The sequence below is a fragment of the Numida meleagris genome, chromosome 1 (assembly GCF_002078875.1).
Source record: "Numida meleagris isolate 19003 breed g44 Domestic line chromosome 1, NumMel1.0, whole genome shotgun sequence".
Classification (NCBI taxonomy): Eukaryota; Metazoa; Chordata; class Aves; order Galliformes; family Numididae; genus Numida; species Numida meleagris.
The window spans coordinates 130,967,846-130,986,531 of NC_034409.1; the positions used below are offsets into that span (position 1 = coordinate 130,967,846).

The following is an 18,686-nucleotide window of genomic DNA, read 5'->3' on the forward strand; positions in this document are numbered from 1 at the left end:
TGGCTAGGTTCTCAGCATTCAATTGCGTTCCAGAGGGCGCACACACACCGGATGGTCCGTGTTTACCCTCCTATCTGCAGATTTGCTTTTGCCCCATGAGCTGCTGAGAAACGACTTGCACACTTCCAGAGCAGTCATGTGGGTACTGCAGTTCCCGGTGTGTAGCCTTTAGCATTATTTTTTAACTCCTTCCTTTCCAGGAAAAGCACTTTTTTCCTTCTTGTGATGTCAGGCAGACAACGAGAGCAGACGCTTTGTGCTTTCGTGCTGCCATGTGCACTCTCTTAGGCTGGTGGCTGCTCCTTAGATGCGCATGTTCACGGCACAGGCGGCACATTGCTCCTCTGAAACCTCCAGCAAAGCTTCCCCACACTCCTCCCAGCACGGAGCCCAGCATCTCCAGGGGTTTGATATGGCTGCACGCTGCTTCTTTCAGCCTCATTCGTCCACACGTTGTTTGGGTTTAACACTCAGGAATTTCTACCAGCGGGGATTCCTTTTATGCCACAAAGCAAACACACGGCTGTCTTCTCTTTCCCTCCTGACTGGATTGAAAGGGAAAATGCTGACTTCAGAGCAGTGAGCCCTGAGCAGCAGCACTGCTCCTACAGCAGCCTGAGGCCGTCAGCTGCGTGCTCACAGGCCTCACACTGCTTGCTTCACACAGGGCCTTCTCCTGCTGCCCAGCACAGCAGCTTACAGAGAGAGCTGCAGTGGTGCTCATGAGGTGGAGCAGGAAAACGAGCCGACAGCTCAGCTGCACACAAGTGCATTAAAACACCAACACGGAGATACTGGCACCAGCCAGCCAAAATGCCTCCTCCCCTGGGAGGGATGCGCTCTGCCTTCACCCAGGTCGCAGTGGGCTTTGCTGCTAAGAGGATAACTTATGGTAAACCCTTCCCCACAGCAGTAGCCCAGAAAGGCTGAGGGGAGTTCCGCACCACCCACATGCTGCTTCTGACCTCAGAGGTCTTCTCAGGCACAAGCCATGGAGGAACCACACTGGCCTCTGCAGATGGCCCGTCACAAGCAATTACTGAGATAAACCTCCAGGACCCACATCACATGTCATGTTCCTTTTACACCCTTACACTTCAAGCAAGCACAACAGCTCCTTTCAGGTCCCTTCACATTGCCATAACAGGATGGGGCTTCAGTGTAAACCACAGTAAGACCATGAAGCAGAAGTATCACTCACCTCTCTCTTTGTTAATTAAGCATCAGGTACAGACACTGACAAAGCACCCTTAACATCTAAGAAAATAAACATAAGCAATCCCTATATAATCTCTTTTCTCTGCAAACTGTCTGGAGCACACATAAGACCTAAGGTGGCTTTCCCAGCCAACAAAATTATTAACACCACGTGGAAAAAAAATTATGTTATGCAGCAGCTGGAACTGATGGCTGATGGCTTCGTGGAACTGACTGCAGAGCTGGTGCTAGCAGCAGGGAGCTGCCACCCTCAGCAGCATCCGAGGAAATACTGAAATAATGAATGGGAAACAACAGGGTTAGCTGGGAAAAATCTGTATTTTCAGGGCACTTTTGAGTTGCTACTTCTCGTAAAGAACAATTCCCAAAATAAAGATTTGCATGAATATACTAACTACAGAAAAACAAAGAAAAGTGGTAGGCATCACCTGTAAAGATAGTTCACAGGCAAGTAAGTTCTGGATCCCCTTTTACTACAAGAAAGAGGTAACCACTCACATTAAGAAAAAAAACCCACACAACCAACCAACCAACAAACCTTATTGCTCTCTACAGCAACCTGAAAGGAGGTTGTAGCAAGGTGGGGGTTGGCCCCTTCTCCCGGGTAACAGAGATGGGATGAGAGGGAATGGCTTCAAGTTGTACCGGAGGAGGTCCAGGTTGGATATTAGGAAACATTTCTTCCGAGAAAGAGCGGTGAGGCACTGGCACAGGCTGCCCAGGGAGGTGGTGGAGTCACCATCCCTGGAGGAGTTCAAGAACCGTGTGGATGTGGCACTGAGGGACGTGGTCAGTGGGCATAGTGGGGGTGAGTTGACAGTTGGACTAGATGATCTGAAAGGTCGACCTTAGTGATTCTGTGATTCTATAAAAGCTCAACTTTCCTTTGTAAAATGATGTTCCAGTTGGCCAAATGATTCAAAAGCTGCTGAGAGGGGAAAAAAAAAAAAAAAAAGCAACCCAGAGACAGAGAGATATGCACAAAATAAGGATGTAAGTCTGTTTCTTGAAGTTATAGCATGAAAAAAAAAAAGAGAGAGAAGTAACAATCCAGGCCAGGAGTTCCCCAAGTATGACAGAAATAGCACGTGTTTGCTAGGCAAATTATGTCCTAATGGCCTAATAGCATTCATACATGCCACTGAATTTGTAAATGTCTTGCACAGCGTCCCATTAAATTAAAACAAAACACAACCATTTAATTCATTATAACTAGCAGGGCAAGAGCCTCCTTCCCAACACAGCGTGCTCTGCCCACTCTGCCTGCACTGGAACTAATTCCTTCAGCCACAGGAGTCCAGAGAACTCAACTCAGAGAAAGCCATTAGAAAAAAAAAAAAATGTTACTGAAAATTCAGGCAGCACTTCCCATCTGTCCATTTTTAAGCAATTGATACATTTAGTAATTTACCCAAGAAAATAAAACAGATACATTTGTATCAGTAACTTATGCCTTCAGTGGAAAACAATTCTACTTTCATCTTTATTAGAATTAAACTTTAAGGCCTGAATTCACTATACATTATTCACACTGTTACATTTTAGACTGGCAGAGAGGTAATCAATCAGCTCATTAGCTCCAAAATGTGTTTAACAATACATTTTGCTAAGCTCCCATATTAAGAAAAACAGAGAAACCGGGAGCTGTTAACATCTTTTTATCATTTGTTAAGAACTAACAAGTTAGGGCACTGTAACCATTGCTTTTTCTCAAAGAAACCCAATAATCCCACCTTTGGAGATTTGCCACCTTGGCCTATTCTCTTCTAACGCTGCTCAGTGGACGATCCTCCCTTATTTCAGTGAGTCTGTCGGGATCTTTCTGAAACCACATCCAGCTACAGCGGGGCTTCCTTTCTGCAGACAGCAGCCCACGTCAGCTTGGCACAGCTTTCCTTTTCCACAAGTGCAAGATGCTTCCTTGTGCCGATAGAGGGGCTATCGAAAACATGCTGGGGCTGGATCGAAAAGCAGATTCCATAGCACTGACAGCCAGCAGCGTTTCCAGCCAGCAACGTTACACTGATCTGAAAAGTAATCCTCTGGGACCAGGATTTTAGAACACGGGACGCACGCTCACTTTGGACAGACCGATGGCCGCAGTCTGGGTTTGTGGTCTCCCTCCCACGAACTGCAGGACGAAGTGGCAGCACGCTGATTCTTATTGCTGGTGAGCTCAAACTCAAGACGTCTCCTTATCAGGCAGAATGCAAGCACAGGCAAATATTATGGCTGCACTCATTCAGTTCTGGGTTTTTTTTTGTTTTTGTTTTTTTTTTGGACGCACAAAACAAGTACAGAAACGTAAGTGAAATTCAAACTCCTGGCAAGCTGCCACCTCACCTGTTGGTAGCACAAATGTTGGGCTTTTTAAACTCAGGACACCATGGCAGTGAGTCACTGGAAAACAGAAGGATCCAAATACTGCCTACTTCAGCAGGAGGGGGATGAATTTTGTGAGGGAAAGAAACATTCTCTTCTGTAAGGTACTGAACACTGAGCAAGGCAGGATAGTAAGAAAAAGGAAGACCATTAACCCAAGTAACTCTAGCAGCTCTTTCATAGGACAACCTGCTTTCGTGGCTTCTTTATTAATCTTGACTGTTAGAAGACAAAACAAGTTAAAATGTGTGGCATCTTTGATTTCTGTACGTGCTCCCACAAATAGAATTAATTCTTTATTTTAAATTAATTTTCCTTAAAGGTTCCCTAATGGTTTCATATTTCTTCTATGCTCCGTTTGCACCTGGTGTTCTCAGATAACTTACGTAGCCAGGAGTTAAATAATACCTTGAAAATCAGAAGTAGACTGATGAGGCTCAATAGACCAGTAGTAAGTACAGTAAACACTTGACAAAAATACAGATAACTGGGTTCTAGAACCAGCCCCTTTTTGAACAATTCTAAAGCTTCTAATTAGATTCACTTTGTGACAAACAAAAATGGGATTAGATCAGCATTACTATTATTATAGCAGCCACATGACAGAAACTAGATGATTTTACTTGTGAAGCATTCCATCAATCTTTAGTCCTGTACTGGCCTCTAATTTTCAAAGCTCACGGGAGACTGAGTGCCCTTCTCATAAACACAAATCATCAAGCTCACACACGTGTCAGCGTTAACCTGCAGTGAGGCTGCCATCTTTATACATACTTCACAACATTTTTAAATTGCATTCTGCCTGGGAGAGGGAGGAGGAAGACCATCGCCCATTTGTTTTTCTTTTTTTTTTTTCCTGGAGGGAATGGGAAGAAGTGGAATCCTGTGTTTTAGATAACCGACTTCATTCCTAACAGATTGCAATGTCACATACTGAAAATACAGTCAGTAAGTAACAACTGTAAGCCCCTAACTCTCCATATGACACATATTTCATCTAAGAATGGGGCAACGTCAAAAAGCTAGAAAATAAATGGTCGTTCTCATCTCTGTCAGGGTTGCAGCTGGTGTTCACGCAGGTTTCAATTAAGACATTTCTCCAGAGCTTATCCCGGGTGTCAGTTAAGCAAGAAGTCCGGTTCCCGATACCCAAAGAGTTTAAAATCGCCTTCAAAGCGAGCATAGAGGCGTCTTATGTCTCTCTTGCTGATTCCCGAAAAATACCTCTCTACTTTTGTTTTGTTGTACACTGTTATGCCTGGTGGAATCGTGGGGTATGATACCAGACGGTCTATGCCAGCTGCTTTCAAAATGTAGGGAGCATCGTCCTCCAGGGTTTCATGGTGTCCAATCACACTGTACGTGATTTCGCAGGGGGCGCAGAGTTCCACATAGGTCACCCAGTGAATGATGTGATCGCCAAACTGGACATCCAGCCATCGGTGGTTAGGGTCACCCAGATAGCGCACAAAATCCTCAAACTGCAGCCCTTTGGTCTCCGTGCGATTCCTTCTGTATTTACGGATGATGCTGGGAGCAATTTCGTGTCGGTACCAAGGTTCGAACCGAGGATTGTGCACAAACTTGTCTTTAAATGCGGAAATAAGTCTTTCAAATGGATCTCTAACAATAAAAAACTTGAAGTACAAATTCAGTCTAAACAGAGGAAGGAAGAAAAAGAGATTGAATAATGACAAAAATGTAAGAAGTGTCTAGCAAAGGCTTACAAACTGTATGAAATCTCTGACCACAGAGAGAGCAATGTAAATCTTATGCCATTTGCATAGTCTATCAATGCTATCATCAGCAGGACTTGAAATACAGTGTTCATACTTTTTAATGTAAGTTTTTGTACAAAATGTAAGCAGAGCTTCCTCGTCCTTCACATTTTAGTACAGCTGGAGAAGCTTAGTTTATCTCAATCCAAATAAACAGGAGACCAAATCCTCTATGATGCTGAAAGCTCTGAATTTGAGATATTTTTAATGTTACGAGGATAAGCTCAAAATAAAATACACAATGACACAGAAAAAGTGGCTCAGTGCAGCTAACTGCAACAGAGGGTTGCACTTTTTAATGGCAGCTGGTTAGACAAATCATTGCTTCAGTATGAAGTGTTTCACCTGAATGTCTGCTCTCCTGTCTGCTCACCCCACCTCTGACTCCAAACCCCTGCTACCTCCCCAGGAAGCCATCTCTCACCGTTTTTTAATTTCAGAGTCACTGAAAGAGGACAAGCGTGGAAGGCCATTCTTCTCATGATCATGTACAATACTTTCAGGGATCTCATCTATGGAAGAATATGCTCCTAGAAAAATTGAAAAGAGAGCAAGAGAATTTTTTTAAGGGGGAAAAAAAAACAAAGAAACCAAGCATGCCTTTGGCTGACAGCTTTTTGGTTTATCTTCCTGTTTTCCCTGTTTTCAGTGTTTATGGTTACTATGTTTGAAGCTGTTAAATGACAAAAGATTCTGACCATAAAGCTGAAAACTGTTAAAATTCTCAAGGCTTTGTGACACCAAAATCCAAGACCACGGGGCTTGAAAGCTCTCAGACACGCACATTACAAGAATTTCATCAGCAATTATGCTTCAGCCTGGAACTTCCCACTTCAGTGTCCCCATTGTCTTTTCCTCTGCCCACACATACGCACAGAGGAAGACCCTGGGAATTAACTCCAGAGAAGGAATCAGCATTTTTTCTGAGTTTCCACCAGCAGCAAAAAATAAATGCTGTGGGCTGCTTTTGGAACTGTGTCAACGCAAAAGCATTTTGCTGTCAGGATCCGTAATGTTTCTTTAATGACTATGCGATGCTCAAACAAAAACTCCAATCATACAATACTGCATGGATTAAAAAGCACTAAAATTAACAATAAAAAGCCTCCAGGTACTATTTCTTTTTTTTCAAGGACGTAAATGGACAAGAAAAATACTGTCACCGAATTCTAATGCATTCTTTTTAAGATCGTGATCCAGGAAGTTGTTATGACCTCGAGAAATATCTCACATGGCCCCCTGGGCCTCAGGAGTAAGCCTTCACACAAAGCATCATTTCAGAGAGCCAACATGCGGTGAGAACAGGCTGAGGCAAAGCAAGCTGTTTAGGTGAAAGCCTCTGTGGCATTCTCTGTTCCAGTATTCCTACCACGGGAGTAATGCAGATAATTAAAGTTTCAATAAAAACCTTAGGAGCAGTCAGAACTGTGGTGAATAACACGCACCACACAGATTCTCAGTTTTATCATTTTTAGGGAGGGGGAATACTTTATTAATTTTAGTTTTCTAATTATGCTTTCTGGTACTCTAGGGGAATTCCATGTGCACAGTACATGTCAGATTAGATAACCTCAGAAACAGAATGCTTGTACTCATCCAGAGCTGAGGTGCAATACAAGCAGTATCAGAATTAGTTTCCCCACAGTGCCACAGCTGTGCTTCTCCATCCTGAACCTCCAAATACCACTTTTAGAAGCAAAGTATTCCCCTGTAAGTATCGGTTCCATTTGTGGAAACTACTCAAAGAGAAGAAAGTCAGACCAATGAAAGAGATGGTCTTCGTTAGTACACACTTGCAGCTCAAGGCAGAAGGGACCAGTATTTACATAGACACAATTCACTGTCATTATCCAACACACCAGAACTTAGAATCTGAAAGTGAAAGGTTCCCTGCTAGTAAGACATCAGTAATCCTCCACTGAACACAGACAAAAAACCCTGCCTGCCCTGTGGAATTCTTTGCATGTTATCTGTTAAAATTCAGGCAAGGGCAGGTAGTTCCAATGCACTCATGTAGTTTCTTTCATACTCAGTATTTTCTTCAAGTGCAGCTTACACAGGCATTTAAGACACAAGTGCGTACCTCTGTGCATGCATATCTTTTCTGGATTTTAAGCTCTGATCCATATACCAAGACTGAAACTAATGTTCAAGTCTTTGGATACATACTCCTTACTACAAAAGTTTTGCTGAGGGACACAGTTCCTTTGTCAACCTGTGACTGTTTCTTTCTGGGTATGTGAACTACCTCATGCAAGGTCAAGAAAACATAAACAGAAGTGTGGAGCTGGCTGTTCTCAGGGTTCTCATAACAAGAAAGATAGGTTTATAGTGTTCAGGTATCAGCCATACCTTGATGAGCCACATTGCCTGCAAAACCACCAAAGGGCCCCAGCTGACCTGACTATGGATAGGAAAGTCACAGCCCTGGTACACAGACAAGCAACATGTCTTAAGTCAAACAAAGGTGTGTTATATTAAATATGATCAAGCCAAGTATGTGTGCACGCAGTGGTACAGTAGGAAACCCTGAGGAAATCCATTATTTGTATTGGCATGCCATGCTACTAGAAGAGCGTGCCAGGGTACAAGTAGACAGACAGAGTTTGCCTCATAGATTGTTACTCAAACGCTAGTCTGTTTAGTCCTTCTTTTAGTCTTTTATAACATACCTTTTTTGATGAAACTCTAGCCTTAAGTGCCTCAGAATCTTCTTAACTCATATAATGGCTCGGTGGTTACACATACACATCATTTCATCACTACAGACCTACAGCAGCTGCAGAATTTTAATAAGCTTTCCTCGTGCCTTAAAATGTGAAGTTATAAATTGGTGGGTTCAAGATTTCATACAAAAATTTCTTAGGGAATTGTGGTACCTTGTAATTTACTTGCTTCAAACCCTCTAAACCAGTGCCACCCCTTCAAAGATAACAAACCTACCTACCACATGCATATGTGTACTATTATTGTTTGGCTCAAAAGTTGTTTGAGTCATAACAGTACTTATTTTCACAGAAAGAACAGGTTTATTTTCTTTAAAAATAGATCTTTTGAAAGGATTAGAAGCAACTGTGACGAATAAGCAGCTGAAATAAGTATCAGTGTACTGAAAGGCAGAAAGAATCCATTTCAGTCTTGTCCCAGTTGGACCAATTCTGCTTTTTCCTCCCCCTCAAAGAAACCCACACACCCACAACTGAGTAGATACCATTTAAAACGATCAAGACTTTTTTCCACTGAGTGTTGCCCACTTTCGGCGTCTGACAAAACAGGATCTTGTGCTTGTCACACACAAATATTCGATCCAAGACGAATTTGGAAACCGCAGTGTGAGAGAGATTTCTCAATGCAGTGTCTCTGCAGACATTCCGGAGAAGCTCAAGTCTTTCCATATGAACCAGGGGATGGTGTAGCAGATTTCCAGTAAAAGCTTTTCCAGTTGGCTTTATAAAATGGAGGGGAGAAAGAAAAAAAAAAAGTGCAAATGTTTAGTTTTCAGATCAAGTTCTAAACCATAAATGTCCCCAAACTGTGCATCATAATGATTCATACACTCACGATAAAAACGGTGCTAAACATTAACTGAAGAAGCAGCAGTTTCCTTCCTGCACTGCTGCTGTAGGTGTCGGTACAACTGAGTCATTACAGGGAAGTAGGTAGTAGTAAGAGCTTTACATACAACAGAGCAGCGAGGTCCTATTTGTGTGGGTGTGACATGGCCTTGACCAAAGACCAAACTCCCCTAAAGCTTCACTAGCAAGTAAGCAAACTTGTAAGGGAATGGGATAAGAAGGCAAAACCATTACTTGCAACAGAAATTTCACTTTAATCTCTAGGGAAGTGGGGCTTAGAGAAGGTAACCCTTCTCTCTGGGAAAGAAGAGTTTAGGACAAAAGTTCTGTGTTTTTTCTAGCATCTGCAGCCATCCAGTGTTTCCACCTATCCAAGCTGCAACAAAATTAAGTGGACAAAAATTCACACAACGCAGCATTCCTCTTATCCAAAAATCGATGACCTGTTTGACGGGTCTCACTTCTGTGAGACTAAGGAGGGAGCCATGGCTACAACAACATCCCCGTGCCTCATGATTAATGGGGAGAGAGAAAGAATAAGATTGCCTGATACACAGATGATGAGGAATTTTAATTTTCTGTTGAAAAATCTTCCTCCTTCCACTAACTGTGATTTACATAGCTGGATCTGGGAAGGGAAAGAGATAACATCGTCCACAAAAAAACACATTTTGCACTGTCAATGGTTAGTCAATAGCAAAGAAAAATTCACTTATCCTTTTGGCACAGCACATTATGGTGTCAAGCTTTTCTTTAACTTCGTAACTTCCTTATTTTAATGCCACTACCTTTTGCAGCAAGCACAGTGTTAGAAAGATGTACTGTAAAGTGAAGTACATTGTTCTTATTTTCATAAATAACTCTCAGGCTTTCACTCTGGTGGGGCGACTTCATTATTACTCAGGTAAATTTAAGAATTTGACCAGGTTTAGTGCATCCAAGCACTGTCATCCGTATCTTTATTTAGATGGTGCTTTAGATAGCGCCCAAGAAACACATGAGAAAGGGATGATTTTACATTTTGTCCCAATTATTCACAAGGAAAAAAAAACCCACTCATTCTGCTTTTTCTGTTTGCTACTTCTCTCCAATATTCCCTGCTCAAGAGGTGATTTGGATGGCCTGACAGATTGCTTATCTGTCAAAACAATTCCTTTTGCATGCAACCAGGATTAATATTATTGTTCTGTGTTTCATGTTGTCACAAAGTCAAGAGGGAATAGTTTTGGATCAAGAAACCTTAATATCTTCCTTTACCTGACTGGAAGAGGATAATAAGACTTGCTACACGGAACTGCCAGACTTCACTGAACAAAGCTTTCCTCACAGCTATAGTGAAGATAACTTAAATGTCCTTTTTTTTAAAAAAAAAACATAAGAAAAATAGTGCCATGCCTATAGAGATACCCACATTCCATGCTGCCTTCTGCTTTACAGAAATATTTACACTAAATAATAGACTGATTTAACCAATGGCAAAAAATTGGCCCTAGCCCTCCATACAAATATCCTGAAGTTCACATTTGCATGTAGAATTTTCAGTTTCCTTGAGAATTAGCACGGAATTTGCTAAGAACCACATCTGTTCTGCTTTACTTCTGACAGTACAGAATTGTGCATTTGGATCAACTTCTACTGAATAGAAGATGTATACTGAATAGATTTGTGTTTCACTTTGGACAAATTCTGGGATGTAAAGCACAAAGAGCACAGAACATGAAGAAAAAATATGGAATCCGATAAAAAAGAACTGGAAAGACCAGACAAAGAACCAAAAGGAAAGGAAGAATAGACAAGACACAGGCTTGCCCTCAAGAACTGTGAACCTGATCATTAGAACAAGACATCTGAGACACTGTAACAAGTAACCCAAGACTGAGCCATTATATAAGAAAAGGCTAGCAAAAACTGACTTGATAAAAATAGTAGTGTAACTATATTCTCCTGGAAGTGGAAACACATTAATTTGGATAGATAGAAGGTTACTGTAACAAAGTAGCTCTGGGAAGCTGAAAGGAATTCTGTTGGCTCTATGAAAATAAAAGTCTGAAAAATGATTCCTGTCTAGCAGTTCCTTTAACCACAGGAAACCCTTACATAATCTCTCTTTTCTCCCACTCTTTAATACATGTAAACTCTTATCTCAATGGTACGCACCTGGAATTCTTTAGTCCAATGTTTCTCCTCTGGCACATGTGCCTCCTCCACTTTTGTCACAGCTGTCAGCATTAATGGCTCTTGCTTGGCACCATAGCCTAAAGAAGGAAAAAAGATAAGAGCGTTACGGAGGATGGGGGGGAAAGCAACAATTTCTGCTTTACAGCTAACACAATGGGAAAACATTTTCTGCAATAAGCAGGCAAAACATTAGGAGTTGTTTCCAGATGGCAAAGTACTAGAGAAGACATGAGAGACTATGAATATTTTAAAGAACATACTCTATGGGAATTCTGGATGCAATTTTAATTTAGTTTTATCAAAGAAACATGACCATTATCTGTTTTGAGGGTACTTGTACTGCGTGCAAAGAAACATGGAAATTGTAAATCCAAATATCAGGCAAAATAATAATGTTTGCACAGGTTTTAAGATGTAATATATGATGTTTGAGATTTCTTAGTAAAAGAATAACTGGACGCATACAATACATGGATTGCACTGGACAGTACAATACTTTAATTTTTCAATAAACTTCCTGCAGCAAACCTAAATGAAAACCATAATTTACCAGGCTTCTGCCCTTCCCACCTTCATATTAGTAGGTAGGTTTCATCTACTGCAAGCTCTTAGACACTATCAAAAAACGAAACAGAAAGCATTGTTAAGGAGCACCTTTATTTCCTTGGCGCTCTAAGCAGCACCTCTAATCAGCACTAAAGAATACAAGATCCCTTTATCATTTATTACTGGAACGATGGCTTTTCCTTAGAGACTCCCACAAGGAGAAAAACAAATTCAGATAATACACTCATTCTTTTTAATTATTTTAGAGCAGCTAATAGTTCCAGATCAAATTAAAGTATGTAAGGGAAAAGCCTCCTGCATCTTTTGCAATTTGCATGTGACTGAAAAAATATCACAAGATTGTAGCTTTACATGATGCAGAGAGGAAAAAAAATAACTTGAAGTTTTCCCTAACCACAATGGGAAAAGAACAGGATGTCTCCCTCAAAATTTCTTTCTATCCATACTGGACTATTTTCCTCTTCATATAGTTCATTCTTTTACGAATAGTCTTTCTTCATTTGCATCCACAATTGTTTACCATTTTATGCTCAAGAAAAAAGGGAGCATAAGCGGTAGATATCTAAGTGAGTACTCCACTATGCCTATGCTGGGTTTTAACAAAAGGAAGAGATGGAAAAGCAAGTTAAAACTGAAAGCAATGCCACATCCCTAAGTGCCACATCTACATGTCTCTTACACGCCTCCAGGGACAGTGACTGCACCACCTCCTTGGGCAGCCTATTCCAATGCATTACCACTCTTTCCGAGAAGAAATTTTTCCTAATATCTGACCTGAGCCTCCCCTGGCACACCTCTGCTTTTTTATTATTATTTTTAAATTTAATAAGAGTTCCTCCAAAATTGGCTATCCTGCTTACTTAGGCTTTCTCCTGGTATATTCACATTACTTCCCTTTGTCGGTCCCAGTACAAACACTGCAAACTCCAAGGCATACATACTCATGGCTTTGTAAGACTGAAGCTTAAGAAATTATGGAGCTCCTACTCAGAGAGCTATCCAAATAGGGAAGAGGATTCAGCACAGATGAAAAAAAAAGATAAAAAGAAACGGTAAGGCAAGATAGTAAAAAGCAAATAAATGCAGAGGGTGTACTCTAGTTATTTATTATTTTAAGTACATTTTAGTTCCCCTGACAACTTCTGGTGGAAATAACCACTCACATAATACTTAAGCTCAGAAACAAGAGTTGGCATAGCATGAAATACTGGAACATTTAACTACCTTACATAAGGCTGGCTCATTTGCAGATACACTAAGACTCAAAAAAAACCTAAGACTGAGGAAATCTACAAAGTTAGCACACAGCTTTCATCTGTAAGACTTGCTGGGTAAACCCTCACACAAATTTTAAAAGGTACACCTTTTAACAGGTACACCTAACATATTTATCTGCTATCGAGTCAATGATGCAAATAGCACTAGAGATCCTAGCGCTTCAGAAGTTACATATTTTTTGCATATTTTAGGCAGATCCAGAAGTACAGATGTCTTAGAACTGTAGGTTGTGTCACAAGCTCTCTGTAGGACTTTTTCTTTCTCCTAACACCAGCTCTTCAGTAGACTTTCTTCAGAAAACTATAACGTGCTGTGTGGTGTCATCAAATGGCTTAAATTCCCCACCAGCTTAACATCATCTGGGCTACTTATGCTAAGCAAAAAAGCCTATAAGCTGTTTGTCAGTCAAACAGCAGAGGATAAAGCTGAATGCAAGAAGCAGGGCAGAGGTGGCTAGGCTAAGTGTGTTGTGAAAGAAAACAAGCTTTGCATGAAGTCAAGCTATACACAATGCTGCCACAGTTACAAGAGGCAAGAAAAGAGTATTGTGGAAGCTTTATTTTGGTCATTTTTAAGCAGGTAGCTTTGCTCTGCTATTTTGTACACAAGTTGTCCTCTTAGGAGATGAAGATACTGACACTGAGTACATCTGAAAAAGAGGACCTCACAAGACAAAATACCAAAACATGTTTTCCTCCGTTCCTCACCAGTAAGGAAAAGAAAAAAAGGATCCGATACAAAATTTGCAGACTTCTACCAAGACAAGCAGGAATTGAGTATCAGCACTGACATTTCTATAAATGTATTTGTTCTGTTCTCAGACCTACTGAAAAAGACTGGTAATGTGCTCAGAAGTGTTTTGCACAGGAAGTGCATATATGTGAACCACCATACTATTTTCTCTTTCCCACAAAACGTTAAACTTGAACTTACCATCTGGATCTTTAAAAGTCAATGTGATAAACTTGCTGGCAACCATGAACATGAATATCACCCAAAAGCATGCAGCTAGAAGCAGCCACTGGTGGTGCATGTTGTCAGACATGAGCCATATAAAGTTGTTGCTTCCTGTTTGAAAGAGGAAAGATAGACACATGAATACTTTTTGTTCCAGTTTAGAAAAATGCTCTCCATAACTGAACTCTAGTTATGTATATCGTAGAATCACCAAGTTTGGAAAAGACCTCTAAGATCATCCAGCCCAACCATCCACCTATTGCCAATATTTCCACACAAAACCACGTCCCTTAGTACAACATCTAAACTTTTCCTGAACACCTCCAGGGATGGTGACTCCACCACCTCCCTGGGCAGCCCATCCCAGCACCTCACCACTCCTTCAGAGAATAAATTTTTCCTAACATCCAGCCTGAACCTCTCCTGGCACAACTTGAGGCCATTCCCTCTAGTCCTATCACTAGTTACACGGGAGAACAGGCCGACTCCACCTTGCCACAGCCTCCCTTCAGGCAGCTGTAGAGAGCGATATGGTCTCCCCTGAGCCTCCTCTTCTCCAGACTGAACAATCTCAGTTCCCTCAGCTGCTCCTCATTAGACTTGTGCTCTAGACCCCTCACAGCTTTGCTGCCCTTCTCTGAACATACCCCAGGTAAGCGTGTCCAGAGAATACATCATATATACAACATAACAAAAGCAGCAGACTCCCCTCCTTCCATTTGCTGGGTTGTTTTTTTTTTTTTTTTGCCATTTTTTCAACTGATATAACTACTTAGCCAGTATAAGCACCAGCTGCTGTCAGTGAGATATTTCTTTCCTCATTCACTCCAACTTGGTCTGACCACTCAGGCAGACAATCACAGATAGGTTTGGGCTGGAAGGGGCCTCAAAGCCCATCCAGATTCAAACCCCTGCCATGGGCAGGGCTGCCACCCACTAGATCAGGCTGCCCAGGGACAAACCAGCAAACCTCCCAGTTTTTTTGAGGGTAGTTCTTTTCCTCCCACTTAAATTTATGAGGTGGCTGATCACAGCACAAGACGGTAGAATGAGGAAAGCTCCCCTCCCCAGGGTAGCCAGTCAGCAGCTGAACGTTAACAGTATTCACAGCTATCCGTGTCAACTCAGGACACATAACACAGCCCTCTCCTGCCCAGCCTACAAGAATTGCAGGCCAGATGCCACTGAGCCAGAACGCTAAGCTTAACCCAAAGCTGTATTTAGAGGTAGTAATGTTTCTTTTTACTTTGTCGCTTTTGTTGCCAGTAAAGCATCAACTGGAAAGTTTTGATTTCCATGATGCTAAGTATTACTCACAGAGCCAGCAGGAGGGGTTTCCTCACAGCAGTAAGTGAACTCTTCCTTTTGAGGACATCAATAACACAACTTCAGAACACTTCACCAAATAGGATTCAAATCAAATACTTCATACAACCAGATTCTCACAACAGTCTTGTGAGATTTGTACAAGAAAAAAAAAAGGGAAGGGGGGCACGGAGGAATCACATAGGACCAAATTCAGCCCTGAAGGAACCACATAGAACTTCAATGACAAACACATCTGCATGGTGTGTCATGACATTTCTGCACCACTTCAATGAATGGCCAGACAGTAGGGGCCCTCATTCCCAGCTAAGATGATAAAAATCATGCTAGTTAATGCTTCTAAGCAAAATTTTTATTATTCTTTTGGTTGTATGCCAGTATTTTGCTTTTTTATTCTGACAAAACTTAAACAACAGAAGCTTTTGACAGTCTTCTAACACATCCACCAGCCACACCCATATTCCTGCTACAGGTGCTGACTGCTTTTCCAACTAGCTTTTGCCTTCCAGCAATGCAAATGCTTCCAAGAAGAGCTAACAGAAGTGAAACATCTCCAGGGTACAACGAACACCTGTGCAGGCAAGGCAAGCAGCTGAAAACAGATCTGGGAATCTCACCATACCATTACACTAATGCCAAATTCCCCCAAACCATCAGCTCCCAAGGGTACTCATTTTAAAGTATGCTACAACATCAGCTATCTTCTGTTCAAAGCACTAGAACTCACCACATTTGCTTTTGGATATGCTGCTGGTTCTTCAAAGACACGACAAATGGTCTGGGGCAGATCCTCCCATCTAACCCATTACACCTGCTCTACATAAAGCCAGCAGAAACAGACCTCTGATGTTCAGAGTATCCCTGCTAGGTCAACCACTTCATAATGATGATGGATACACGTCATTCAGTAAGGAATGTGGATCTATGTTGCCTTCAGTAGGCTTGCACGATTACTCACTTCCAGGACTTAAACAAAATTGCATCTACCCTAAGAAACAGAACTACTCAAAATGACATACAGAAGTAGGTCATTATTAAAACGAGATGACCATTAACATTTCTAAAAGAAGGCGTTTATGTTGTTTCCCTTTCTCTAGCTCTCTCTTTCCTAATAAAGATATTTTTATCACTTTCACATGCAGTAATCACACCTCCTGGTCTATCTCCAATCTTACTGCAATTTCTCTTGCCTCTCCTGCTACTTATTTTCTAGTGAACGCATGTACATACATACTAGCTTCTGTATCTGCTCTTTAAATGTTTCCCCCAACTTCTAAATGCAGGTTTTACTTCTTGTGTAAAACTTTTTTTCCTTACAAGCAGAAAAAAAAAGAACAATGCTGAAGGCTCAGTCCATCTTGTCACGCCATAACACGCAGGGATTTTTCAAATTGCTCCTTTTCCCTCTTATTGCAATTCTATGCTCTTTAGGGGCACAAGAGCTGAAAAGAAAAAAAAAAAAAAGGAAAAAAAAAAAAGAAAACCCACAAACCTTCTCTCCATGTATTCTTCTGGTCTTCCATCTCTGGCTATCTGCCCTGAATCCAAAATTGGCACATAGCCCTCAGAGCAGTGAGGTGCCAGTTTTCCCAAAGCACGGACAGAAACACAATGGGAATGTATACACAACCATGAACCAAAGAACAGGACTCGAAAAGTGGAAGGCTTGACCTGTCCGTGAGTAATGTCCTATCTCGAAAAAACACTAGGACTTTGGGGAAAATTGCTGTTCTTCATGTGAATGACAGAACAGAGTGCAGAATGACAGAATCATGGCATCATTAAGGTCCGAAAAGACCTCATCTAGTCCAACCATCAACCCATCACCACCACGTCCACTATGCCATGTCCCTCAGTACCACATTATATACAATTTTATCCCGAACAGGAAGTTTTGTCTTATTCTCTTGTTATGCTACTTAAGCCATTCCCTCCTGCTCTCCAGAAGGTGATTTTCCACCTATTTCAGAAGTTTTTCAGGTATGAGTATGAATGATAATCATTGAAGTAAGCTGGGCCATGGTAGCCATAGAGCTGGCAGACATGATCCACCAACGCTGAGAGCTGGCAACCATCCCCAGAAACCAAAGACATGCCCGGGGAATGAATAGGGCTGCACAGAACATGATGGCAGGGGACTTGAAGATTTAAGCAGTGTTAAAACTCAAAGCATAGGCCCCTACTTGGCAGCTTATAATGCCTAGGCAGGGGCTCCTTGGAGGAACAGTGCACAGTGAATGATAGCAGCACACTAAGAGCCTCCAACCACCAGCCTGCTTGCTTATCAGCACATGACTAATGATGTAATTTGAAGTGCACAACAAAGAACAAACAGCAATGAGATGAGATAAACAATTCATTTTCATCAAGGCCTCCCTTCTCTTCAGATAAAGTTAAGAAATCTGGACAATTTCTTATACTTAAAAAAAAAAAAAAGAAAAAAATAGACCAAAATCTTTCACAGGCTCATTTGTTAAAATTGAGTGGTGCTGCTACATGTCATAAAGCACGTTACAACAGGTATTTTTGAAAGCTGATTCTTTCTGAAGGCCTTTCAGCACCTTGACAGCATTAACTGGCCTGTCTCCTCTGCTCTCACAGACAGTGCTGAGCACGCGTAGCTCACCTGTCAGCAGGAAGGCAGAGAGCTAATGCAGCATCCCAGCAACAGCCACGTAACCCTCCTGGGCCACATGCAAGCTTCCTGTGAAGGGGCTCCGCAGATGGCAGCTTGCCCAGAGAGGCACTGTGCTTGCTTCACGCTAGGTAGCATGGCAAGGCACTCAGCTCAGCACTGGGAGCCAGACTCCCAGATAGACACTGGGGTCAGACAAGGCCCTGCACGCTCTTCACAGCATGACAGCAGCTATTATAGCAGCACCAGGGCTTCCCCACCCAACTGGATTCTGGGGTGCTGACTGCCCAGGGGAGAGATAATAGCACGGGGAGCCTGAAACAGGAACATGGGGCACTGCTGCAGTGTGACAGACATGGGCTGCGTCAAGGCAAAGCCCATCCACAGCCCAAAAGCTGGACTCTCAGTGCAGGCAGGAGATGGAGCTTGGCTAACCAGAAGCAAACTTTCCACGTTAATGAGAAGAAAAACTTCCTCACCAGATCCACGAGCAAGGTTTCTCCTTGTGCCTTCTCCGTGCACGGCACCCAGCAGCTCTGCCCAGCCGCTGACAGCCCGGCCTGCCGCCACCACACCCGGGTCGGCCCTCGGCCACCCGCCCCACGACCACTCGCAGAAAGTAACCTCCTGCGGGGGACACCGCCTCATCCCCGCGGCGACTCCAGGCATGGCGACCCGCCTCCCACCGCGGCTCCCGGCCTGCTCCAGTCGCCCGGCCCCGGGTTGCCGGGCCTTCAGCGGAGCAGCAGCCCCCTCGGCTCGGGAAGCGCTAGGCGGAAGCGCCTCCGACCT

General features: G+C 42.4%; 1 protein-coding gene across 2 annotated transcripts in view; it reads right to left on the bottom strand.

The window, feature by feature from the left end:
* CHST10 (carbohydrate sulfotransferase 10) overlaps nt 2,678-18,686 on the bottom strand; it is a 17,664-nt gene continuing 1,655 nt past the window's right edge. The window contains exons 2-6 of one of the 2 annotated variants that reach the window (XM_021413305.1): nt 13,910-14,044; nt 11,111-11,208; nt 8,590-8,824; nt 5,803-5,908; nt 2,678-5,256 (exon numbers count right to left, since the gene is read on the bottom strand). In XM_021413305.1, coding sequence (XP_021268980.1) covers nt 4,719-5,256; nt 5,803-5,908; nt 8,590-8,824; nt 11,111-11,208; nt 13,910-14,044 — 1,112 coding nt within the window. In that variant the 3' untranslated portion in view covers nt 2,678-4,718. Of the gene's footprint in view, nt 5,257-5,802; nt 5,909-8,589; nt 8,825-11,110; nt 11,209-13,909; nt 14,338-18,686 lie in introns of those variants that run through there. The other variant, XM_021413296.1, reaches the window with a different exon arrangement.